At 38.0% G+C, this 27781-nt stretch overlaps 2 protein-coding genes across 4 annotated transcripts; one reads left to right on the top strand and one right to left on the bottom strand.

Moving 5' to 3' along the window:
* Positions 1-156: 156 nt before the first annotated feature.
* LOC145165755 (uncharacterized) lies at positions 157-22391 on the bottom strand. 3 transcript variants are annotated; one of them, XM_079084594.1, is made up of 6 exons: positions 21936-22391; positions 20768-20863; positions 20651-20699; positions 20425-20527; positions 20073-20111; positions 157-237 (listed from the first exon to the last, which is right to left on the bottom strand). In XM_079084594.1, the coding sequence occupies exons 1-4, from the start codon at positions 22287-22289 to the stop codon at positions 20433-20435; spliced, it is 594 nt and encodes a 197-aa protein (XP_078940720.1). In that variant the 5' UTR covers positions 22290-22391; the 3' UTR covers positions 157-237; positions 20073-20111; positions 20425-20432. The 3 variants fall into 3 exon arrangements, with proteins under 3 accessions (XP_078940720.1, XP_078940721.1, XP_078940719.1); XM_079084595.1 differs by lacking the exon at positions 157-237 and adding an exon at positions 15401-15459; XM_079084593.1 differs by lacking the exon at positions 157-237 and having other exon boundaries at positions 19985-20111.
* PAM68 (PAM68-like protein (DUF3464)) lies at positions 19212-19932 on the top strand. Its single transcript, XM_079084596.1, has one exon. The coding sequence runs from the start codon at positions 19273-19275 to the stop codon at positions 19861-19863; it is 591 nt and encodes a 196-aa protein (XP_078940722.1). The 5' UTR covers positions 19212-19272; the 3' UTR covers positions 19864-19932.
* Positions 22392-27781: the final 5390 nt, after the last annotated feature.

Below are 27781 nucleotides of genomic sequence, written 5' to 3'. Positions count from 1 at the left end.
ACTTTTACCCCACCCACTTAATCCCCTCTCCCCATGACACCCATATCTACCCCACCCCCACCTATTGTAACACCCAAAAATTTCAAACAAATTTAAACTTTTAAAACATGTCAAGTTCATCAAAACATTACAACTTTGTTTTCAAAATATTATTTATCAGAGTATTCCCAGAAACATAAGCATAATATGAGGAGCTGTACGATCATGCCTTCGCCTTCCCGCGATCCCCTGATGTACCTGAAACAATAAACTGAAACTGTAAGCTCGACAACTTAGTGAGTTACCCCCAAAATACCGATACACATACAGTCCACATAACCATGTCAACAATAACATATCATAACAAACTGAACAGAACAGCACATAACGGGTCCACAACCCTACAGACTGTAATACCCACGAGCCCACAATACGAGTCTCCCTTAGCCCGTAACTGGAATGCTCCTAGGGTTTATTGGCTACCGCACGAAGCAGTACAACCTCAACCCATCCCATAACAAACACATAACATAACCACTGAGCATGCAATAATCACATAACATCACAGGTAGTCCTACAGATCCACCTAACTGGCATAACCACTGGCATGCAACACTAACTCGTACTCAACCTCTAACACTGCTAGGATAATATATCCAATGGGCCGGCCTTGGTGCCTTAGACCCCTTAGTATAGTGAGGATCACTCACCTTGCAACTGTCGTCTGAAACTAGAAAGCTCAACTCTCGGATCTCCAACACGAACTCCACCACCTATAGTTATCATAAAACCCCTTTTTCATAAATCTCCAAATTACCAGAATACCCTCAGAAGTCAATTGGTCAACCCTTGGTCCAAGTCAAAGTCCACAGTCAAAGTCAACAGTCCATGTTGACTCGACTCGTCGAGTGCAGTTCACCGACTCGTCGAGTCCTTCCTAAACTCGAGAAGTCGTGAAATCCTTGATTGGCTCGTCGAGTTCCCCTTTAACTCGTCGAGTTCATACGTGTCCATGAATTGGGAGAAACCCTAGCCGACTCGCCGAGTCTTCGAACGACTCGCCGAGTTGTTCATCCAACTCGTCGAGTTCATGGCCATCTTCAACGGGCTCGCCGAGTTGTTCCTCCAACTCGTCGAGTCCTTGCAGACCTTCATCCATGCAGACGCTTTTTAAGCCATGGCAAGGTTCCAGATTACAGATCCAAGCTTCTAAGGCATGTTTATCACGTAAAGTTGCAAACTTTACGCACATGCAAGGCTCTAAAGGCCCTAAATGACCAATCTAAGCTTCCAATGGAGCTTTGCACCTTGGGAGAGTCTCATTCTTGCACAAGCTGGAAAACTTTATGGACTAAGAAGCCCAAGGGAGCTCAGTTCTGAAGTTACAACTTCAGATCTTAGCTTGCACACAAGAATAGCTTCCAATCATACCATGAAAACCCTAGAATTGTCCAAAGAGGGGATCTAGAATAAAATGAGGTTAGGATAACGATTATACCTTCCAGAAGATGCCCAATAAGGTAGATTTCAGATCCCACAAGCTCCTTGCTTCTGAATACTTGCTTTCCAAGCTCCTTTCTCCACAAAATCCTCTTCCAAGCTCAAAATACACAAATGGAACACACACACTCGATTAGGGTTTGAGAGGGACAAGAAACAGTAAAAGGGAAGGCTGGAGGAGGCCAATGATCCTTTAAATAGGGTGCAAAACCCCGAGATTTAGGGTTTCATCTGCCAGCTCCTACTCGTCGAGTCCCTTCTTGGACTCGGCGAGTAGGTCATTAAAATACGTGGACCAACCCGCTGCTACTCGACGAGTAGGGCAATCAACTCGTCGAGTAGCCCTTGAAATCAAGAAACTCACACATTAAATCAATACCTGAGAATCGGGGCGTTACAATTCTCCCCCACTTGAACTAGACTTCGTCCTCGAAGTCTGTTGCAGCGAATAACTCCGGGTAATGCTCCCGCATTTCAGCCTCCGTCTCCCACGTCCACTCGGACCCCCTCCGATTCTCCCACTGTACTTTCACCAAAGGTATCTCCTTATTCCTCAGAATCTTCATCTTCTTCTCCAGTATGGCCACAGGCCTCTCTACGTAATTCAGGCGTTCATCAACCTGAATATCATCCAGCGGCACCACCTCCTCTTGATCCATAATGCACTTTCGCAGTTGGAAAACGTGGAAAGTGTTGTGTATCCGACTAAGCTCCTCCGACAGCTCTATCCTGTAAGCTACCTTGCCCACCTTGGAAATGATCCTGAACGGCCCAATATATCGGGGACCCAATTTTCCCCTCTTCCTGAAGCGGATCACGCCTTTCCAGGGAGAGACCTTCAGGAGTACCATGTCACCGACCTGAAACTCTAACTCGGAGCGGCGTCGGTCGGCGTAACTCTTCTGCCGACTCTGAGCGGTCTGCAGCCGCTGCCTAATCTGTTGAATCCTCTCGGTAGTTTGCAAGACCACCTCCGTCCTACCCAACACCCTGTGGCCAACCTCGCCCCAACAAACTGGGGTGCGACATCTCCGCCTGTACAACAGCTCGAATGCCGGGGCGCCAAGGCTAGAATGATAGCTGTTGTTGTAGGCGAACTCCGCAAGCGGTAGGTGAGAATCCCAACTCCCACCGAAATCAATGACACACGCCCTCAACATGTCCTCGAGGGTTTGAATAGTCCGTTCGCTCTGGCCGTCTGTCTGCGGGTGGAATGCTGTGCTGAAGTGTAACCGCGTGCCCAGCTCCTCGTGAAACTTTTGCCAGAAGCGGGAGGTAAACCTGACATCCCGATCAGAGACAATGGAAACGGGAACCCCATGGCGAGACACGATCTCGCAAACGTACACTTCGGCCAATTTCTCAGCCGATGAGCTCTCCCGTATAGCCAAGAAATGGGCACTCTTGGTCAATCGATCCACGATGACCCATATAGCATCAAACCCCTTCGTCGTCCTCGGCAACTTGGTAATAAAATCAATCGTGATATGTTCCCATTTCCACATGGGAATCTCTAGAGGCTGCAGCTTTCCATGCGGCCTCTGATGCTCGGCCTTGACCATCCTACAGGTCAAGCACCTCTCGACGTACCAAGCGATCTCTCGCTTCATGCACCGCCACCAATAGCTCAAACTCAAATCCCGGTACATCTTGGTGGCCCCCGGGTGAATAGAGAAATGAGACTTGTGAGCCTCCTCCATAACCGTCTGCCTAACCCCACCAAACATCGGAACCCAAAACCGACCACATCGGGTCAATAGTCCCCGACTATCTTGCACGAACCGGGTATTCTCGCCCTTGATCCTCTCCAGCTTCCAATTCTCCGGTCGCATGCCCTCTACCTGGGCATCTCTGATCAAACTCATAAGCGGAGAATCCACCGCTATCCTCATACATACCGCGGGGGTGGAAGACTCAACTGACTTGCGGCTCAAAGCATCCGCAACCACATTCGCTTTACCAGGGTGGTAAAGGATCTCGCAATCGTAGTCCTTGACTACATCCAGCCACCTGCGCTGCCTCATGTTCAGGTTCGGCTGATCCATAATATGTCTCAAGCTCTTGTGATCCGTGTAAATGGTACAGCGGACCCCATAGAGGTAATGTCTCCATATCTTGAGGGCGAACACCACCGCCCCCAGCTCCAAGTCATTCGTAGGGTATCTCGTCTCATGCGGCTTCAGTTGTCGCGATGCGTAGGCTATCACTCGTCCTCTCTGCATGAGGACTGCCCCTAAACCTGTGATGGATGCATCACAGAACACTACAAAATCCTCAACTCCCTCCGGGAGTGTCAAGACTGGTGCCTCACACAAACGCTGACGGAGGGTCTCAAACGCCCTCTGCTGCTCGGGGCCCCACCGGAAATCCACCCCCTTCCTCGTCAGACGAGTGAGGGGTACTGCAATCTTGGAGAAATCCGGTATGAACCTCCGGTAGTACCCTGCCAAACCCAGAAAACTCCTAATATCTGAGGGAGATTTCGGAATCTCCCACTGCATAACCGCCTCGATTTTGGCCGGATCAACCAAAATCCCCTCCTGGTTAACGAGATGTCCGAGGAACTGGACCTCTCGTAACCAAAACTCACACTTCGAGAACTTGGCGTATAGCCGTTCTCGTCTCAGAACTCCCAACAGCTCTCGCAGATGCTCCTCATGCTGCTCTCGGGTCTTGGAATACACCAAGATATCATCTATAAACACTATGACCGAGCGATCAAGCATCGGTCTGCAGACCCGATTCATCAGGTCCATGAACACTGTTGGTGCGTTGGTGAGCCCAAACGGCATCACCACGAACTCGTAATGTCCATAACGAGTTCGGAACACGGTCTTCTCCACGTCCTCCTCTCTGACCCTGACCTGATGATACCCAGACCTCAAGTCTATCTTGGAAAACCAAGATGCGCCCTGCAACTGATCGAAGAAGTCGTCTATCCTCGGGAGTGGGTAACGGTTCTTCACCGTTAACTTATTTAACTCCCGGTAATCAATACACATCCGATGCGAACCGTCCTTCCGGACAAAAAGAATCGGCGCTCCCCATGGAGAACTGCTAGGTCGAATGAACTGCTTGCCCAGCAGTTCCTGTAGCTGCGACGACAATGTTGGATTAGGTGTCTAAGCCCATAACTATAATTGGTATGTACTTGAATTGATACCAGCACAGTCCTTTTGGGTTTCCCTCAACCTAGCAACTGGACAAGGAAATTATGAAAGGAGAGATATTAATTTATAAGATTAATAAATTAATATATATATAATTGATTTATTAATATGTTAATGGATTAATATATTAATTAGAAATCATTATGTTTAATTAATTGTTAGCCAGAAATTAATCAGAATTGATTTTGGGGTTAAAAGAATTAATTATAAAGTGCAGGGACTAGTTTGAAATTAACTGATAGTTGAATGGAAGGATCCAGAACTCCCTTGGAAGGAGGTGGACGAAAACCCTAGGGGAAACCCTAGAGAATTCGTCCAAGGGGTCCAAGATAAGGCCTTGGGTCTTGCTTAGGCCCTAAGCAAAGGATAACTAGGGTTTTCCCTAAACCCTAGTTCCCTCAACTATTTAAGGAGCCTCCTGGCTCACATTTTAGGGTACTCATTCTTTGGAAGAATACCTTGGCCGAAATTGCATACTCCCTCCCCTCTCTCTTCTTCTACTTTCCTTCTTGCTAGTCATTGGGTGTGATTCCATTAGAGGCATTACACTTGTGGTGCTAAAGCTTCCAAGAAGATCAAGATCAAGATCAAGGGAATATCAATTGTTTGCTATAACAATTGAAAGGTATGTAAACCCTAAACCCTAGTTTGTTAATTTCGAAATTAGCCTCTCTCCTCTAGGGTTCTTGTTTTGCAATTCAAAGTTGTATGTTCAATAGTTAAAACATAGATCCAAACTAGGTTGCATGTGAACTTAGGAATTGTTTTTCTAGTTTATTTGTTGTACCTAAAACCCATCAGTGGTATCAGAGCCATTGTTGTTTTAAATTGAATTGCTACAATTGTTGAATTGCAAATTAGGGTTTATAGCTATTAAACCCTAAAGGCCAAATTTTCGATTTCTAGGGTTTTGGATCAAAGGGTTTTTTCGAAAACCCTAGCCTCCAAAGAACCCTAATCGAAATTAGGGTTAGGGTTTTGAAAACCCTAGCCTCCTCCCTTGTAAATTTCGAAATTTGCTTAGAAGTTTTAGGGTTTCTTGTTTTGGATAATTGTTACTTAATTAGATTAATTGGATAATTATCCTTACCCTATTTTTCGAAATTTAGAGGGATAAGGATTAGGATTAAATTAATGGATTAATTTAATTAGATAATCCTTACAAGATTTAATAATTTGATTAATAGTTAATTAAAAGATAAATATTAAATCTAGTTAATTGGTTTATTTAAATTTAAATTTAATAGCTTAAATTTTGAAATTTATAAACCCTTGAAGTTTTAAAATGTTTTAAAACACACCTTATATATATATTATAATTAAAAGTTTAATATTATATATGTATAAGAATATGGTCAGTCAAATCCCTAGTATGCCTCATTCACGAAGCTAATCTATAAGGGGGGTATAAGGAAACTGCCTATAAAATGATAGTTGAATGGGTGTCCACTCTCACCCACCGCTTCCTTGATTAGTGGAGGGTCGTTAGCAGAACGGATTTGATAGGACAACTACTTCTCATTAAAAGTATAATGATATTAAAGAAAGTACTAGAACATAATTTACAAAATCCCAACTCTAGTTACTTTAGGAAAAATGTGAAAAGTATGTTAATCCATGAAATTGCACATTGTGCTTTATTGGTTGTTAGTGGAGCGTGTGTGGTTAACCAGCACACTAAAAGGCACCAATAAAGAGTAGTAATGGGTATCTCATAATTATCATTTTGATGGAGCGTGTGTGGTTTACCAGCACATCAATAGTTAATGATAAAGACAATGAGGTTACCAAGCACATTTGCATGGTTATTCACATCTTGTTTGTGATCCTCGGCATCCCAGTCACAAATAGAAGAGCATAATCTGAGATCAAAACATGCCATTGAATAGTTTCAATGTATCTCAAAAGAATTAGGAATTTCACTTCGTTTATTTCGTCTAATGGTGGAATTGGTGAATCGTCATTCACCTACCTTTATGAAATGTGCACTTGGATCTCGGCATCCCATTTCTAAGTTGTGAATCTTCATAGTTGGATCCTAACCTTGATATTATATCTTTGGGTTATTTTATTAAGGTATCTTGAAATCTAACTAAAACTTTCTTTCTTTTCAGATGTCTACTCCTGGAAACACTTCTGCTTCGTCCTCCTCCAACCAAAACTTCTCTTTGCTCAATATCTGCTCCAAAGTCGTTATGGATGGCTCAAACTATAACGATTGGATGTGCAACATCAAAATGGCTCTTCGTTTCGAGAACAAAGAATATGTTCTTGAAAAGGAGCTCAAAGAGCTTGATGAGAATGAAGCTACTCCTGAAGATCTTGCTGCCTACAAGAAACATTACGATGATGCTACCAAAGTGGCATGCATCATGGTGGCAACTATGTCCCCAGAACTGCAGAGGTACTATGAGGACTACTGGCCTTTCGAGATGAACAAGGACCTTATGGAAAAGTACCATAAGCGAGCTCGTCAAGAAAAGTTCAAAGTAGTCAAGTCACTCATGGCTTGCAAGATGAAAGATGGGGAGTCGGTTGTGTCACATGTGCAAAGAATGCAACGCTACATAGAGTGTTTGGTCAAGCTCAATATTCACTTTGATGAGGAATTGGCCATTGACATGGTTTTGAACTCACTTCCTGAATGTTATGGTCAGTTTATTCTAACTTACCATTTGAACAATACTGAGCAGACCTTGGCCCAATTGCACAACTTGTTGCAGACAGCTGAGGCAGGGATGAAGGGTAAAAGTATACCCTCCACACCTACGAGTGCCCCTGTTTTGGCTATTGGACAGGGAAAGGGGAAAAAGAGGAAAGGTCCTCCCAAGCAAAGCTGGAAGAGCAAGGCTCAAGCTGGGTCATCTAGTAATGGCCCAAAGGCTAAGCCCAATGGTTCCACTCCCCATGTTTTTGATCCAAAAGAGGCAGTTTGCTTTTACTGCAACCAAAAGGGGCATTGGAAGAGATCTTGCCCACAATATCTGCAAGATATCAAGGATGGCAAAGTAAAGCCATCTTCGGCAGGTATTTACACTATTTCTGCTAATAACTCATTATCTTCTCGTTCATGGGTCCTTGATACAGGATGTGGTTTTCATATATGTTCTGATTTGCAGGGTCTAAAGGAAAGTGAGGAGATAGAGCGAGGAAGGATAAACCTGATCATGGGAAACAGAAAGTCTTCACCAGTAACCAAGATCGGAGTTTATCAGCTTCTGCTTAGTAATGATGTTAGATTAGATTTAATAAATTGTTGCTATTCGTCTGAGATGACGAGAAACATTATTTCATTTCATGCATTGTTCAGACAAGGTTTTACATATTCTTTTAATGATTTGAATGGTTCAATTTCTGTTTATAAGAATGGTGTTTTTATGTTTGAAGCTTTGCCTTGTAATGGTGTGTATGAAACAGTGACTTGTGTTGATAGCCTAGGAAATAGTGTGCTAAATATTGACTTGTCTAATAGTGTAGACAAGGCATGCTTGTGGCATTGTCGTCTTGGACACATTAACAAGAAACGCATAGCCCAACTCCAAAAGGATGGAGTGTTGGAATCATTTGACCTAAAGTCAGATGATATGTGTGAATCTTGTCTTTTGGGAAAGATGACAAAATCACCGTTCACAGGGTCTTGTGAAAGAGGTAAAGGTCTGTTGGATCTCATACACACAGATGTGTGTGGGCCCTTCAGATCAACTACAAGAGATGCTAATCGATTCTATGTGACTTTCACTGACGATTATAGCAGATATGGATATATCTACTTGATCAAGCATAAGTCAGAAACTTTTGAAAAGTTCAAAGAGTTTAAGCATGAAGTCGAAAATCAATTGGGCAGAAAGATAAAGATACTTAGATCCGATAGAGGCGGGGAGTATCTTAGTATCGAGTTTAACGACTATCTGAAAGAATGTGGGATAGTCTCACAATTGACTCCTCCTAGGACACCACAGTTAAATGGTGTAGCTGAGAGGCGCAATCGAACCTTGTTAGACATGGTTCGTTCTATGATGAGTCGGGCTTCGCTTCCTATTCACTTCTGGGGGTATGCCTTAGAGACAGCCGCCCACATCCTCAATCTTGTCCCTACAAAGAAGGTTGCCAAAACACCTCACGAAATGTGGACAGGGAAAGTTCCCTCGTTAGCACATATTAAAGTCTGGAGTTGTGAAGCTTTCGTAAGACGAGAGACTCACGACAAGCTAGCAGCTAGAAGTAAGAAATGTGTTTTCATTGGTTACCCAAAGCAGTCTTTTGGATATTTGTTCTACAGGCCTAGTGAGAGCGTGGTCTTTGTAGCACGAAGAGGAGTCTTTCTTGAAAGAGAGCTCATATTCAAAGAGGACAGTGGGAGCACTATTGACCTTGAAGAAATTCAAGAGTCAGCCAATGAAGGAACCTTAGATGACACTAGCACTCAACCAGAGGAAACAGTTCCTGTTGAACCAATCGATAACTCATTACCTCTTAGAAGATCCACTAGAGTGAGTGTGCCACCTGAGTTGTATGGTTTTCATATTACTTCAGATGGTGACACATTCACAAGTGACAGAACACTGGTAAATTTAGATGAACCAGTCACTTATAAGGAAGCAATGGCAGGCCCAGAGGCTTCCAAGTGGAAAGAGGCAATGGACAGCGAGATTAAGTCCATGTATGACAACCAAGTTTGGAATTTGGTTGATAGTGCACCAGGTCGCAAGACAGTTGGGTGCAAATGGATCTTCAAGAAGAAGACAGACATGGATGGAAATGTGCACACATTCAAGGCTCGACTGGTTGCAAAAGGTTTCACTCAAACCCCAGGGGTTGACTATGATGAGACCTTCTCACCAGTAGCTAAGATTAAATCTATTAGGATATTGCTCGCCATAGCTGCCTTTCATGATTATGAAATCTGGCAGATGGATGTCAAAACTGCTTTCCTTAATGGGAAGTTGGCTGAAGATGTTTACATGAGTCAGCCAGAGGGTTTTGTTGATGCAAAGTTCCCCAATAGAGTGTGCAAGCTTGAGAAATCCATTTATGGATTGAAACAAGCATCTCGCAGTTGGAATCTTTGCTTCCATGAGAAAGTCAAAGAGTTTGGTTTCTCTAGAAGTGAAGATAAGTTTTGTGTGTATATCAAGGCTAGTGGGAGTATAGTAACTTTTCTAGTGTTATATGTCGATGACATATTACTCATTGGTAACGACGTTCCAACCTTAAAAGAAGTTAAGTCTTGGCTTGGAAAGTGTTTTGCCATGAAAGACCTTGGAGAAGCTGCCTATATTCTTGGGATTAGAATATTGAGAGATAGAAAGAAGAGACTAATTGGACTTAGTCAGAGCACATACTTGGATAAGGTACTAAAGAGGTTTAGTATGGAAAATTCCAAGAAGGGAGAGCTACCTATCCAGAGCAATACCAAATTGAGTAAGACTCAATGCCCGAGTACAGATGTTGAAATAGATGACATGAGTCGTGTACCTTATGCTTCCGCTGTCGGATCGATCATGTACGCTATGACATGTACTCGCCCTGATGTGGCATTTGCTTTGAGCATGGTGAGTCGCTATCAGGGAAACCCAGGTAGAGCTCATTGGATAGCAGTTAAGAATATACTCAAGTATTTGCGAAGGACAAAGGACTGGGTTCTTGTGCTTGGTGGCAGTGATACTTTGAGAGTAGATGGTTACAGTGATGCCAGCTTTCAGACGGATAGAGATAACTTCCGTTCTCAATCAGGCTGGGTATTTTTACTGAATAGAGGAGCAGTTACTTGGAAAAGTTCCAAACAAGATACGGTGGCTGATTCTACTTGTGAATCAGAGTACATAGCAGCAAGTGAAGCGTCGAAAGAAGCAGCTTGGTTGAGGAACTTCATCGGAGATCTCGGAGTTGTTCCAACCATCCAGGAGCCTATGGAACTGTTATGCGATAATGAAGGAGCGGTTGCCTTAACAAAGGAACCGAGAGATCATGGTAAGACCAGACATATCGACAGAAAGTACCATTTCATCAGACATAGAGTAGAAGAAGGCCATCTTATAGTAAAGAGGGTGTCATCTGAAGATAACCCAGCAGATCCTCTCACAAAGGGTCTGAGTAGGGCTAAGCATATTCAGCATGCTCGGAGCATAGGACTGAAAGATGATATTAGTTTTAGTAGTTAGATTAGTTTTTGAAACTTGTAACAAAGTAAATGTAATTGACTTTTGGTGATTAAATAATAAAGTATTATTTATAAGTTTGGCTACTACCTTTTGTCAATTGTTTATTATTGTGTTTCATTTTTGCATGTTTTACTTCCTGAATAATGAGATTATTCAAACTCCACAGTCGCTCGTACTCTTGGAAGTAAGTAGTGAATTAAGACTGTCATGAATTGGATTGCAGATTGTCTAAGGATATACATGGCAATAGAATTGTTGCAACGTTCATGAGTACTCAGAAATTGAGATTTGAGTATTGGATAAACCCTCGCTCAGAGTATTACTTCATGGAATTCATCACGAGTAATACTGAGACGATAATATCTTGTAATCTTGAAACGAAGATATATGAGTTGTGATTTACAAGTCGGTCATACATTGGTGATACGAAAACGCATCAGTAACTTGGTGTTATAAAACGTATTGTCATGCATAATTTGATGAGTAAAAGATACAAGCATATGAGTCAACGTTTATTCGTTCCTTTTGCCCTAACAGGAAAAGCGATATCTGTGGGCCCCTCGATGATTTGGTGTTGACTTATGTGCTGGGCCCAGCCAGGACTAAATTGATGTGTTCGATTAGAAGTCCTACATCATCACAAATCAGGAATCGGGAAACATAGATTCTGGACAAACAGATTGATTACATTCCATGTCTTTTGTCTGGGGATATCAAGCAGAACGAAGGGTTATATGATCACTTATCTTAGGACACGTAACTGACTAGGTCAGAGTTCGGCAGCAGCTTTTTGGAAGCTACAATTTGCTGGTCAAATTTAGAAGGCATACTAGCAATTATAGTTACAGACTTATCCAAGTGGGAAACTGTTGGATTAGGTGTCTAAGCCCATAACTATAATTGGTATGTACTTGAATTGATAGCAGCACAGTCCTTTTGGGTTGCCCTCAACCTAGCAACTGGACAAGGAAATTATGAAAGGAGAGATATTAATTTATAAGATTAATAAATTAATATATATATAATTGATTTATTAATATGTTAATGGATTAATATATTAATTAGAAATCATTATGTTTAATTAATTGTTAGCCAGAAATTAATCAGAATTGATTTTGGGGTTAAAAGAATTAATTATAAAGTGCAGGGACTAGTTTGCAATTAACTGATAGTTGAATGGAAGGATCCAGAACTCCCTTGGAAGGGGGTGGACGAAAACCCTAGGGGAAACCCTAGAGAATTCGTCCAAGGGGTCCAAGATAAGGCCTTGGGTCTTGCTTAGGCCCTAAGCAAAGGATAACTAGGGTTTTCCCTAAACCCTAGTTCCCTCAACTATTTAAGGAGCCTCCTGGCTCACATTTTAGGGTACTCATTCTTTGGAAGAATACCTTGGCCGAAATTGCATACTCCCTCCCCTCTCTCTTCTTCTACTTTCCTTCTTGCTAGTCATTGGGTGTGATTCCATTAGAGGCATTACACTTGTGGTGCTAAAGCTTCCAAGAAGATCAAGATCAAGATCAAGGGAATATCAATTGTTTGCTATAACAATTGAAAGGTATGTAAACCCTAAACCCTAGTTTGTTAATTTCGAAATTAGCCTCTCTCCTCTAGGGTTCTTGTTTTGCAATTCAAAGTTGTATGTTCAATAGTTAAAACATAGATCCAAAGTAGGTTGCATGTGAACTTAGGAATTGTTTTTCTAGTTTATTTGTTGTACCTAAAACCCATCAGACAGCTCCTGCATCTCTGGTGGTGCCAATCGGTACGGCGCCTTAGCGATAGGGGCCGCACCTGGCACCAGGTCGATCCTGAACTCGACCTGCCTCTCCGGAGGTATCCCTGGCAACTCCTCCGAAAACACATCTGCAAACTCCCTGACCACCGATACATCGGAAACCGAAATCTGGTCCCTGACTCGCGTATCTACCACATACGCTAGATAACCCGCACACCCGTGCTGAATGTACTGCCGAGCCCTGGCAGCTGAACAAAACCCTGATCCTACTCTGGTGCCCTCACCATATACAATCAGTTCTCCCCCACTTGGGGTTCGAATTACCACTCGCCGGCCCTCGCAATCAATCATAGCACCGAACCGACTGAGCCAATCCATGCCCACAATCACGCACACCTCCCCCATGGGGATCGGAATCAAATCTATCAGAAAGGACACCCCGAAAATCTCCAAGTCACACCCTCGATAGACTGAAGAAGCAGAAACCCCGTGCTCGTTGGCGATAGACACTCGCAACGGACACTCTAACTCGCCCACTGGTCCACTGAACTCGCTACTAAAAGACTGAGATACGAAGGACCGACTCGCCCCCGAGTCAAATAAGACCAAAGCAGGCAAGGAGTTCACTAAAAACGTACCTAATCACAGGTACAACAGATAAGCATACAACAGGTATAGGAAACGAGATAAAGGATAGAAACATACCAACAACCACATCTGGTGCTGCTCGGGCCTCCTCCGCTGTAAGCTGGAAAGCACGACCCTGAGCCTTCGGAGGCTCTGCCCTGATTGGTCTCCCATCCGTGATCCTCAAAGTAGCCGGCGCTGGAGCCTGCGCCAGTTTGGCGGCGAGTAACGGGCAGTTGGCCTTCAAATGGCCAACCTGATCACAATGGTAACATAACTTCATACTCGGTATCGGAGCGGCCTGGCGACAATCCTTCGCATAGTGCCCCTCCTTGCCACACCTGTGGCACCCACTACTGGCTCGACAAATCCCGGAATGAACCCTGCCGCACTTTCCACAAGAGTGGCTCTGCTGACTCCCAGACCTCAAATCAGCGGTCTTAGACCGCTTCGGCGCCGGCTGCGACTGTGTCGGGGCCGGCCGCTGCTCCCTCAGCTGCAGCTCAATCTCTAACTCCCGCCGTCTGGCGGCCTCCTGTAACTCCAGAAGAGTATCACATCGCTGGGTAGATATAAACTGTCGGATATCAGTCTTGAGCATACTCAGATAACGGGTCATCTGAGACTGCTCGGAAGCAAACTCTGGGCAGAACATCGCCCGCTCAGTGAACATACGGGTGATCTCCGTCACCGACTCCCCATCCTGTCTCAAACTCAGAAACTCCTGTGCCAACCGCTCCCGCTCAACCCGCAGAATGTAACGGGCGCAGAACATGTCCCTGAACTGCTCCCAAGTAACAACAGCTCTCTGATCATCAGTGTACGACCCAGTCGCAAGTCTCCACCAGTCCTTGGCCCCAGACCTAAGCAGGTTCAGAGCACACCTAACCTTCTGGTCAGCAGGACACGAGCAGGTGAAGAAACACCCCTCCACATCTGAAATCCATCTCATAGCCTTGATGGGATCCTGCGTCCTATCAAAAGTAGGGGGCTTCGTGTTATCGAAGTCCCTGTACTGAAAACCTCTACCAACTCCTCCCCCTGCCTCTGATCCAGCTGATGCAACTGCTGTGGCGGCTGTCTCTGCAAGGGCTGCGTAGCGCTCATCAAAATACTCCACCATGGCGGTTTTAATCGACCCGAACATCTCCGGTAACTGAGCCCGGAATGCAGCAGCAACCTCATCATGCAGGATCTCTCGAATCTTGGCATCCAACTCCTCTGTACCCATCTGCACCACTAGCTCAGGTGCTGTCGGCCCCTCGTGGCCTTTGTCCCCTGATCCTGATCCCGAACCGGATCCAGCCACAAAGCGCCTCGTCATCACCATTCTGAAACATACCACAAGATATCAGATAATCCATATAAATATCTGGGAGCCAACTCCCTACTAACCCTAGGGATTGTGACTTACTTGATACGCATATGGGTCCTGTGCTTTCAGTAGTACGAGCCCATACTACCTTCCACACCTACCCATATTTGTCTCAAGCATCACCACAATGCCCTAACTAAATACACAACATGGCGAGCGCTCAATCCTCACCCTAGAGGAATGATAAACATCTCATAACTGGCCTCCCGGCCTCACTCAACCCACCTATCCATGAAACTTCCACCAACCCCGTAGCACTAGTGTATGCTAGCCATACATAACGCTGGACCCTATAGACTTTCGAGTATCCAATCCTACCTTAAGCTCCAAATCAAACAAGAACAGAACATAAGGCTAAATCAAACATTCTAAGGCTATAAGATCTTAATTATGTATAACTATGATGCATACACTAAGCAACTACAGTAATGATGTCAATTTCATATAAAGGAAACCATAGGCTAGCAGGCATCATGAAATCAGACAATTCTATCGTGCAATTTCTGAAGATCCCTAGCCTAATACTAACATGTTGTTTTAACATATCACATAATCAAATAACTTGTATGGTATTTTGGGGTCTACTTACTGGCTCCGACTGATCGTACACCCTGCATCCTCCTTTATTTATTTTGAAAACCTTTTTGAAAAATCATTTTGAAAAATCCTTTCCTTGATTTGAGATTGGAGTTACACGAGTGTTCCTCCAATTCACTCAAACCAAGGCTCTGATACCAACTTGTAACACCCAAAAATTTCAAACAAAGTTAAACTTTTAAAACATGTCAAGTTCATCAAAACATTACAACTTTGTTTTCAAAATATTATTTATCAGAGTATTCCCAGAAACATAAGCATAATATGAGGAGCTGTACGATCATGCCTTCGCCTTGCCGCGATCCCCTGATGCACCTGAAACAATAAACTGAAACTGTAAGCCCGAAAGCTTAGTGAGTTACCCCCAAAATACCGATACACATACAGTCCACATAACCATGTCAACAGTAACATATCATAACAAACTAAACAGAACAGCACATAACGGGTCCACAGCCCTACAGACTGTAATACCCCCGAGCCCACAGTACGAGTCTCCCTTAGCCCGTAACTGGAATGCTCCTAGGGTTTGTTGGCTACCGCACGAAGCAGTACAACCTCAACCCATCCCATAACAAACACATAACATAACCACTGAGCATGCAATAATCACATAACATCACAGGTAGTCCTACATATCCACCTAACTGGCATGCAACACTAACTCGTACTCAACCTCTAACACTGCTAGGATAATATATCCAATGGGCCGGCCTTGGTGCCTTAGACCCCTTAGTATAGTGAGGATCACTCACCTTGCAACTGTCGTCTGAAACTAGAAAGCTCAACTCCCAGATCTCCAACAAGAACTCCACCACCTATAGTTACCATAAAACCCCTTTTTCATAAATCTCCAAATTACCAGAATACCCTCAGAAGTCAACTGGTCAACCCTTGGTCCAAGTCAAAGTCCACAGTCAAAGTCAACAGTTCATGTTGACTCGACTCGTCGAGTGCAGTTCACCGACTCGTCGAGTCCTTCCTGAACTCGAGAAGTCGTGAAATCCTTGATTGGCTCGTCGAGTTCCCCTTTAACTTGCCGAGTTCATACGTGTCCATGAATTGGGAGAAACCCTAGCCGACTCGCCGAGTCTTCGAACGACTCGCCGAGTTCAAGGCAATCTTCAACAGACTCGCCGAGTTGTTCATCCAACTCGTCGAGTTCATGGCCATCTTCAACGGGCTCGCCGAGTTGTTCCTCCAACTCGTCGAGTCCTTGCAGACCTTCATCCATGCAGACGCTTTTTAAGCCATGGCAAGGTTCCAGATTACATATCCAAGCTTCTAAGGCATGTTTATCACGTAAAGTTGCAAACTTTACGCACATGGAAGGCTCTAAAGGCCCTAAATGACCAATCTAAGCTTCCAATGGAGCTTTGCACCTTGGGAGAGTCTCATTCTTGCACAAGCTGGAAACTTTATGGACTAAGAAGCCCAAGGGAGCTCAGTTCTGAAGTTACAACTTCAGATCTTAGCTTGCACACAAGAATAGCTTCCAATCATACCATGAAAACCCTAGAATTGTCCAAAGAGGGGATCTAGAATAAAATGAGGTCAGGGTAACGATTATACCTTCCAGAAGATGCCCAATAAGGTAGATTTCAGATCCCACAAGCTCCTTGCTTCTGAATACTTGCTTTCCAAGCTCCCTTCTCCACAAAATCCTCTTCCAAGCTCAAAATACACAAATGAAACACACACACTCAATTAGGGTTTGAGAGGGACAAGAAACAGTAAAAGGGGAGGCTGGGGGAGGCCAATGATCCTTTAAATAGGGTGCAAAACCCCGAGATTTAGGGTTTCATCTGCCAGCTCCTACTCGTCGAGTCCCTTCTTGGACTCGGCGAGTAGGTCATTAAAATATGTGGACCAACCCGCTGCTACTCGACGAGTAGGGCAATCAACTCGTCGAGTAGCCCTTGAAATCAAGAAACTCACACATTAAATCAATACATGAGAATCGGGGCGTTGCACATATACTCACACACCTCACCCTACCCTTCTAACAGAAAGAGCAGGGTGAAGTGGGATAGGTTAGGAGCAGGGTGAAGTGGGATAGGTTAGGATGAGTGTTTCAGTGGGTGTGGGGGTTCGATGGGGTGTGGTTAGGACGAATATTTGTATATTTTAGAAAAAAAAAATTGCAGCTATAAATTTGTGAAAAACAATTTTGATTGTTTTTTCAAAGTTATTTATAATTCTGAAAAATGATAAAATTTTCTTTATTTAGAAAATTTATGAAAAAATGTTAACTAAACAAGCTTTCAAAATTCTTATTTTTCTTATATATATATATATATATTTTTTTTCCAAAAATAAACACCTTATTTTCCTGTAATTAAACGGAGCCTAAATTTTTTGTAAAGTTCAAATTGTTTTTCATAAATATTATTTTAGAAACGGCATTTGTAAAATAAACCCATATACGTAAGCTTTATATTTGGTTATAAACGTGGATCATAAATCATTGGAAAAACCCTTATTTTTCAAAAAAAAAAAAAAAAAAAAAAAGGAAAAATCTTCTCTTTTGCCAAAAAAAAATGTTTGGATAAATTTTCGTTTTGACTAATAATTCAATTTTTCTGTTATTATTTATGGTGTTTTTTTTTATGTTTTCTAGATTAAAAATGAAAGAAACATTTTATATTTTTCTGAACAAAGAAAAATGATGTTGTGTCCAATTCTTGTTACCAAAATTCATATCAAAATCTATTTGCATGATAAAAAATCATAGAAGTTGAACAATCTAAATAGGCTTAGCATCTTAGATTGTTCTTAAAATTAAGAAAAAAAAACAACTTTCAAACTCCGATGGAAATTGGAATATAATTTTAACTTTCATGTTTTCCAAGTTAGAAACATTTTTAATCACAAAAGTAATGTGACGACTTTTTGTTATTGGCATGACAAAAGAATTTGTTAACTATGTTATTGATATAACTATCGGAAAAAATGAGTTTTTAAAGAAATCTCATGAGGTACATCACAATTTAGGCACAATGAAGAGTTTGATGTATGTCATGGTTTGTATGAGACCGAATATCGCTCTTTCATTGAGTGTGTTTCTTGATATATGGCGTATCCAAAAAGGATCTCGTTAATGGAGGTGCTCGGGAGTGTTTGGTTGTCGGGTATTTGGATTTAGATTATGCTTGGGACTTAGATGCAAAAGATCGCTTATGAGTTATGTGTTTATGACTGTGAGTTGGAAGACAACACTTCAACCTTCGGCGGCGTTGTCAACTACCGAAGTGGAGTACATGGCATTAACAAAATGATTTGGTTGAAAGGATTGATTAGTGATCTTGGGATTAGTCAAGTCAAGCTTGATTTATTGTGATAGCATGAGTGCTCTATGTGTGACTGAGGATTAGACGCAATAGCATTTATTTTTGTCTTGAAAAAAATCAATTGTTTCGCTAATGTTCTAATGCTGAAAAGCACCAAGAACAGTATAAACAACGTAAAGAAGAATAATAGGAGAATTATAAGTCAAAATGAAAAAGTTAGTCGAAACAAAAAAAAAAGAAAAAAATGTTACACATGAGGATTTTTTCCGAATTTTATTTTATCAAATATGAGAGTTTTTACAAAAAAAATAAAAAGAGTTTTTTTTTCGAAATATTTTTTTTAAAATCGCCTACTAAAATAGCCAAACGAAAAATATATATATATATATATATATATATATATATATATATATATATATATATATATAACTTTTTTGAATATAAAAAAAATGTTTCAAGTTTTAAACGGAAAAAATTATAAAAAGTGAAGTCTTTTATATAATTAACCATAAATCATCAAATGTCCATTTTAAAAATGTGTATCCTGAGCATTTATTTTACATACAGTTTGTCCTAATTTATTTATGAAATTCTGATATATTAACTATTTTTAAAAAAAAAAAAATTCAACATTTTCTTTTTCAAGGTTAGTTCATTGGAATCGTGGTTAGGCTCGCCAAACACGTGCCACGAGATGATCGATGATGAAGTGATGTTCGGACTTCGGCCATCACAGGGGCAATTCAGTAATTCCTTATAAGCTCTATGAAGATAAACTATCTAATCCAAAACTCTGGAAACAGATGCAGGGAAACAAAAGCATCCGCAAAACACAGAAATGGAAACCACCACTACTACCTTCTGCTCATACCATTTCTCACGTTCTCCAAATAACCTCTCAAAACCCCCATTTCAAGTTCCAATTCCAAAGCCACCCCACACAATTAATCAGAATCGCCAATTCCGATTCTCACCCATCTCAGCCACATTCAACTCCCCCAAAGGATTCGGCCCTCCTCCCCCCAAGAAAATCACCAAAAAGACCCTCATCCCAAAGAAAGATGAAGACGAGGAAGAAGAAGAAGAGATAGAGAGAGAAGCAGGTGTGATTCCAGAGGTAGTAACCAACAGAATGATGGGTAGAATTGGGCTTTCCGTTGGAATCCCATTGTTTATAGGCCTATTGTTCTTTCCATTCTTTTACTATCTAAAAGTAGGATTGAAGATCGATGTGCCGACTTGGATACCCTTCATTGTGTCGTTTGTGTTCTTTGGTACAGCCCTAGCGGGTGTTAGTTATGGGATTGTGTCCACCAGTTGGGACCCTATGAGGGAAGGCTCTTTATTGGGTTGGAATGAAGCTCAAAAGAATTGGCCTGTTTTCTGGCAATCTCTTTGGGGTTCACCTGGTTCTAAAAACAAGTTTTGATTTCTCAACCTTTTTTGTATGATATTGCTAGCTATTTCCTAATAATAAAGATAAACAACATTTTGTATATTTTGGAAAGTAGTTAGCTTGCAAAATTAACTGATCCATATGTTTTAAGTTTTAACATCTTCACATGTATGCATATATTGACAAGTAGAAAGTCATAGTGATCTAAGTAAGAACATTAATTTGAAGGGAAAGTTTATCACCTGTTCAGCGACTAACAAAACCTTATTCATGATTAATTCCTGGTAAAATTTGAGTAGACATGGTACGATATTAGTATTGTACTTTCATTTCTTTCTATAACAACATTGTACTTTTAGATTTTTTTCCTATTAAGACATTATACTTTAAGCAATCTATCCAATTATTGCATTGTCATTCAACTTTTTATATTAGGACATTGTACTTTGAAAAAAAACTAGTCAATTACAGAAGCGAAAAATGCTTTGTATTTAGATGACATTGCTTAAACTGGGTTGATTTTCAAAGTACAATGTTGTAGTAGGAAGAAATGAAAGCAGGTTGTTATAATTAACGATATATAGTACTACTTACCTGTAAAGCTATGATGAAGTTGATGCAATCCCATAACGACTCTTCAAAGCATCAATGGATCTATCCACAGATTGCACAAGTTCAGGAATGGTTGTTTTGCACACTGGAATCAACAAACAAACAACTTAACAATGTTACACAGCAGTTTACAATTGTAATAAGAAATTGCTTATTGGTTATAAACTTATAATTATGTTTTCTTAGAAGTTAAGTCATAGAAACATACCACAATTAGTGCTGGCTTGTGTTTCTGCTATCAACTCCATATATGATGCCTGAAAATGTGATCATGTTATAAATGTGAAAGTTCAAATTATGAATGTATTGATTACATGAAAACCACCTTCATTGCATCACGAGTTTCCTTTATTCGGTCATTCATCTTCATGAATTCCTTCTCTGCTTCATTCATTGTTTCCTGACATGCTTGGTTTTGAATCTTCAAAACAACAAGGAGATAAGAATTTAAAGTATCAATGTATCAATTTATAGTAACAATCACAATATGACATTACTGAAACTTTTTGTAGTATCATCTATATAGTGTTGATATCTGTTATTCACTAGATTTACTTCAAATAAACATAGACTACATAATGTATTACATTATAGAATATCAAGCTAACAAAAGGAAATTGTTTTCACATAACCTTTTCTTCTATGACTCATTATTATCATAGTTCTTCAATAATACACCATGTATGCAATGTTCACTTTTCTACCATATCCAACATAACCTTTACTTGCACCCCCCCTTGTTTGAGTGGCACTTTCATATTTCACAAGAATGGGAAGTCATAAACTAGGTCTACCTCATTAAAACCAACACAATCTTCATAGTACACATCAAATAACAGAAGCATCACACATTACATTAAATGGGGACCTGATTTTTAGCAGTATACACATAGGTCATTCTTCACAACATTAAGGTCCAATTCAAATTTTGAATATCAACCTAGTGCCTTACAAATTCAAAATGTACATTGATGTTGCTAGTTTTGTAGATGGAAGATTTCAATTATAAGAATATTCTATAATCGAATATAGTCATCAGTTTTACCTCTATAGATGAATTCAGTTTCTCATCAGTTTAGAAGAGTAGCAGATTGGTGCTCCTAGTCAAATCTAACTTTGGTACAGGGGACATCATTAGCAGACATGAACTCCGTTTCCCATCAGTTTTAAGGAGTAGCACATTTGACGCTTTAGAACTTAGAAGTAAAAAAGTGGACTCTAATGTTGTGGACAGGAGGTAACATTAGCAATTGAGCATAAATGAACTCTTCAATAACTAATTTCTTCGGACCTCACTTTGTGTTCAATCAATTTTTATGGAAATACTAAGCAGAAATATTATCCTGAGCTAACTATACGTAATATCTAATCTCGATATCAATAAGCAGAAACGTTTCCTACAACTAAGGATTTTTTTCAGGAAGATATCTACGATCGAAAATTGAAATTTCTGTAAAAAAAAATGAACGAAACAGCAAACAACAGAAGTTGACCTTAAATCTCTTGTGAAGACGTGAGTGAGAAGCTTCCATGTCCTTGAGTATCTCGGAGTGCGAAAAATCCAAGTGACGCTTGATAGAATCGACATTGGAGGACGCCATTTCCTTCAGATCAGCGATTGTGCTAGGTGCTTTGCTCAGTGACGTTAGTGGAGGCGCAGGTGATATTCCGGTAGGCGGCTCTGGAGATGATATGATGTTCAGGTTGCTGGTGTTCTTCATTGGCGACGAGTATGATGTAGAAACGTTATTGAAGCAGCTGAAATTGAACTTGAACTTCGGCGGAGATTCGCTTGGTGATCGATTTGAAGTCGCCCCCGATGACTTTCTCGTTGATCTCTTCTTCATCTCTCTCTTTGGTCTCTACAAATTCTTCTGCAATGGTTTAACCTCCCCTTCCAAATTTCAACCAATATTTAAAATCAAGGCCTATTCAGAATTTTAGAGCTGTGTGTTCGCGAGTTAACAAACTGTTTAATTCTTACGTCATTTATGTGTTCGCAAAATAAAAAATCATTTATCTTTTATTAATAAATTATATATTTCTAACTAATTTTTTTAATTAATATTTAAGTATTTATGTTATACATTAATTACGATAGGAAGGAACATTGTTATTTAACGTTAGAATTCGACATTACCATATCCCGTATTTGAAAAAAAGAAACATTTATCAAGACTATCCTCATTGGATATATGGTCATCCACAATGAGAGTTGTATGAGGGTTTAATAGATTAAATATGAATCATACTATACTATAAAGGAAACATTTTTCCTTTCACCACATTCATTTGAAACTCCCATGCATTTTTTCTTTCACCACATTCATTTGAAACTCTCATGATTTTTCAATTTCTTTCTAATAATGATTATTAGTTGGTTAATAAGGTTAAATAAATATCAAACCTAAAGTGTAATCATATATAAACTAAATTTCAATATTAAAAATATATTTATTTCTACATATAAAGTTATGTTTTTTAACTTTTAACATATTATACTTAGTTTATTAATTTTAATATATTGTTGGATGTAAACCATTATCATTTTAAAGTTATAAATTTTGAACAATTTGTATAAAATACTTAAATTATTAATTTAAATATCATATATATGGTCAACTTAAATATAAATTTTAGTTTAACTTAAACAACCCAAAAAATATTTTGTAAATAACTAAAAGTGATAAATTGTAATGTCTTTCTAATAGTGAATATAATTTGGTTAATAAGGTTAAATAAATATCAAACCTAAAGTGTAACCCTAAATAAACTAAATTTCAATATTAAAATAATATCTTTACTTCTACTTATAAAGTTATGACTTTAACTTTTAATATATTATACTTAATTTGTTAAATTTAATATGTTATTGTATGTAAACCATTATCAGTTTAAAGATACAACTTGTGAACAGTTTGGCAAAATACTTAAATTGTTAATTTAAATATAACATTACAGTGTCAACTTAAATATAAATTTCAGTTTCACTTAAAAAACCATTGAATATTTTGTGAATAGTTAAAAGTGATAAATTGTAGTGTTAATTGCAAAAACTAAATTGTAATCTCAATTTAACTAAAATATTTCCTAAAGATATTTTTATAATTGTTAAAAGTTTTCAAATAAATAGTTTAAAAAAACTTATAATTACAATAGTTAAAAATAACTCTATATAAATGATTATATTGTTACCTTTAAAATAAAAAAACAATGTTTCATGTTTTAAATAATTATAATGACATAAATTAAAATGTTAAACAAATAAATTTTTAAAAATTAATTAACAATAACAAAAACTATAAATAACATTAAACCATATATTATATTTAATTTTATTCATGAGTAACTCGTAGGTAGAAGTCATTTAAACGATTGAGATTATGCAGTTATAATAGATGTATATATTATCATATAATTCAAAATAGTCAATATATTATATCAATTTAGTATACAAATTATTATATCAAAATTAACAACAATGTTATTGTTATACTTAAAAAAAACATATATTTGTAAAGATTACAACTATATAGGTCTTTCTGCGCAGCGCGCGGGCATTCGCCTAGTATAATATAAATGAGAGAGAGTATGGAGTTGAACGGGGATACAACGGTGCAATAGAATTCTAATTAAAGCTTATTAATTTTTTTAAGAATTAAAGTGAGTGCATACATTCTCTTTCCTACATGACAATCTATAGAACTCTCAATGGGTTTAATCCATTGGAGATGGCCTAATACCATCTCCAACCCATCTCCATTTTTTCCTCCATAAATGGAGTAAAAAATGGAGTAAATAGTGTTTCATCTCCGATCCTACTCCATTTTCTACCCCATTTTTTACCCAAAAAGTATATTCCTAGAATATTCCATTTTTATAACTTATATATATATTGTCAAATACACCCTTCTACTAATTAAACTCTATGTTTATGATTAATTAATATAAATTAGTATATAACATGATATTATAAATATTAAATATTGCATTTAAACTATAATTAGTAGATAAAATAAACTAGAAATGTATCAAATAAAAACGAGAAGGACTAAAATTGGCAACCAAACTTCACCTCCATTTTTGGAGATATGAATAGTATTCCTCCATATATGGGGGAATACTATTCATATCTCCAAAAATGGAGATGAAAATGGGGTAGGGTTGGAGAATACTATTCATATCTCCAAAAATGGAGATGAAAATGGGGTAGGGTTGGAGAAGAATGTGGGAAGAAATGGGGGGAGTAATGGAGTTTGGGGGTGGGTTGGAGATGTCCTAAGTTTGTTGTTTGGTTGTTGAGTTTATATTAAAATAATCTAAAACTCTTTTCAATTCCACTGAATATCTTCACTGTGAACTTCATTCGTCCACATTTTATTATTATTTTTTCCAATATATGGATGAATAAATTAGATATATGTTATTTAATAAAATTTAATTTTAAAAACCAAACAAAATTATTTCTAACTAGATAATAATTCTTATCTTCTATGTATGTGTACTACAAAAAAATTATCAAAAAAAAAATCTCTATAAATAGACTATAATATCGACATATTTTCATATCCAATTCTAATTCCATAATTCTTATTTCTTTCGATTTCGCAATTTCCGTCATGGATCCTTCGTTTCCAAATACATTTAATTTGAATTTTGGTTGCTCTCAAGAACATCCAAATACTCAATATTATGAAAACTCTGAGTTCTTTTCAAATGTCAATCAAGCCTCTGAAAATTTTCAAACCTCACAAAACATTGAAAAACAACCACTAGTCAAAACAAGACTCGTGGCAAAAACCAAAAAAAGTATCATTATGGGCACGAGTAAGTGAACTATATGCTGAAGCTCAAGCTGAAAATCCATGTTTGACAAATGTTATATATTTTTATTTCTATTTTTTTAATATTTTTATATCTTAAATAAATAAATTATAGACAAAATTACAAAAATGGTCCCTGTGGTTTGCCAAAAGTAACAAAATTAGTCCCTATTAATTTTTTTTGATGCAAATGGCCCCTGTGGTTTGCAAAACTTGCACAGATGGCCCTTTTTACTAACGCCGTTAGTATTCAGCCGTTAGGGACTGAATTAACAAGGGTATTTTCGTCTTTTCAAGTATAAAGGGACTGGATTCGCAACTTTGGGTAAACCATAGGGACCATTTTTGTAATTCTGCTTTAAAATAATAAGAATGATAGAAAATGAGGGGAGGAGGATTCAAACTTGAGACCTCACTCCGTATTCGGCCAAAGCTCTAACCAACTAGGCTACAAACAAACTTGCTATATATTTCCGAAAATTAATTAATATTATATAAAAGCGTAAATAATTAATAATAAAAAAATAAAAAATATATTTAAAAAAAATTAATAAAACAAAATATATTTTTAACGTATTGTTAAAAAATATTTTTTACAAAAAATTTACTTGTTTTTTTACGTATTTGTTTTACATAAAATATTTTTTAATGTATTTAAAAAAATACGTTTTTGAATACTATATTATTACATTGCTATGATCCTAAAACATATTTTTACGTTTTCATATAAAAATACGTTTTTTTTCTTTCACATAGAAAAAAAAGTTTTTTTACGTATAAAATATGTTTTTTATATATTTAAAAAATACATTTTCGTATAAAATGTTTTTAAGTAAAAACATTAAGAACGTGATAACATAACGTAAAAATATGTTTTAAGATCAAATCAAAACTACTTATATTTTTTACGTAAAGAAAACGTAAAAATGCATTTTCATATAATATGTTATCACGTTAACGTTTTTAACTAAAAAGCGTTATATGGGTGAGGGACCAATCACCCATACGTAAAAAACGTCTTTAGTTTGCTTTACGTAAAAATATATTTTTACGTAAAAAAAACGCATTTTTACGTAAAAAAAACGCATTTTTACGTTATGTTAACGTCTTTAGTTTGCTTTATGTAAAAAATATAAGTCGTTTTGATTTAATCTTAAAAGATATTTTTACGTTATGTTATCACGTTCTTAATGTTTTTACGTAAAAACATTTTATACGAAAATGTATTTTTTAATATATAAAAAACATATTTTATACGTAAATTTTTTTTTCTATGTGAAAGAAAAAAAAACGTATTTTTATATGAAAACGTAAAAATATGTTTTAGAATCATAGCAATGTAATAACATAGTGTACGAAAACGTATTTTTTAAATACATTAAAAAATATTTTATGTAAAACAAATGCGTAAAAAAACAAGTAAATTTTTTGTAAAAAATATTTTTTACAATACGCTAAAAATATATTTTGTTTTACTAATTTTGTTTCTAAATATTTTTTTTATTATTAATTATTTACGCTTTTATATAATATTAATTAATTTTCGGAATTAGATAACAAGTTTGGCTCTAGCCTAGTTGGTTAGAGCTTTGACTGAGTAAGGAGGGGGGAAGGAGGTCCCCTCATTTTTTATCATTTTAAGACAGAATTACAAAAATAGTCCCTATGGTTTACCCAAAGTTGCGAATCTAGTCCCTTTATACTTGAAAAGACGAAAATACCCTTGCTAATTCAGTACCTAACGGCTGAATACTAACGGCGTTAGTAAAAAGGGCCATCTGTGCAAGTTTTGCAAACCACAGGGGCCATTTGCATCAAAAAAAATTAATAGGGACTAACTTTGTTACTTTTGGCAAACCACAGGGACCATTTTTGTAATTTTGTCTAAATTATATTTTTCTAAAAATAATAATACTTTGAATAAGTTTTATTTGAATAAAAAAGAAATATAAGTTATATTTATTTAATAAAAAAATTATTTCTGTTTGGTTGTTAATGTAACTGAAAGCTTGGATTTGGTTGGGTTGTGGAAGTGGAGGAAAAAGAAATTAGTTTTTTAATGAATAGTTACATTAGGTTGGGTTGTGAATGAGGATAGTCTAATAATAAATTTATTCTAATAAATAAAAATATTTTTGTCATATCACGTTTTCATTGATTTTATAATTAGGGTCTTTTCTCCTTTTTCAGATTTCCAATACTTTTCCTACTACCCCACACATTTTCTAATTTATCTGCAACATGCTCCTCTATTTCATCTGCAGTATATGTTCATCACCGTTTCCATACTCGATCATATCGGAAATGTTTAAATTGACTTATATTGTTTACTAGTCGTGAGAGTCATGTATTACATGAGTTATTTTTTTTTAAAAAAAAGTTAAATATAAAGGTCAAAATAAGAAAAATAATAAATTATTATAATTGGAATGTTTTTTATTTTTTAAATTTAAACAAATAATTTAAATAAATAAATAAAAGAAACTAATTAGTTTTAATTTGGAAATTTTGAAATT

Source organism: Lactuca virosa, chromosome 3, assembly GCF_052849685.1.
Source record: "Lactuca virosa cultivar CGN04683 chromosome 3, Lactuca_virosa_CGN04683_v6, whole genome shotgun sequence".
In the NCBI taxonomy this organism is placed as follows: Eukaryota; Viridiplantae; Streptophyta; class Magnoliopsida; order Asterales; family Asteraceae; genus Lactuca; species Lactuca virosa.
This window is presented reverse-complemented; position numbering and strand designations above follow the sequence as displayed.

Excerpts from the sequence above, each read along its gene's own strand:
- PAM68 (XM_079084596.1), top strand. The coding sequence starts at position 19,273 with ATGGAAACCACCACTACTACCTTCTGCTCATACCATTTCTCACGTTCT.
- LOC145165755 (XM_079084594.1), bottom strand. The coding sequence starts at position 22,289 with ATGAAGAAGAGATCAACGAGAAAGTCATCGGGGGCGACTTCAAATCGA. Across the intron at positions 20,864-21,935 it reads GTCTTCACAAGAGATTTAAG|ATTCAAAACCAAGCATGTCA; the intron begins GTCAACTTCTGT and ends GTTGTTTTGAAG. Across the intron at positions 20,700-20,767 it reads AAACTCGTGATGCAATGAAG|GCATCATATATGGAGTTGAT; the intron begins GTGGTTTTCATG and ends TCACATTTTCAG.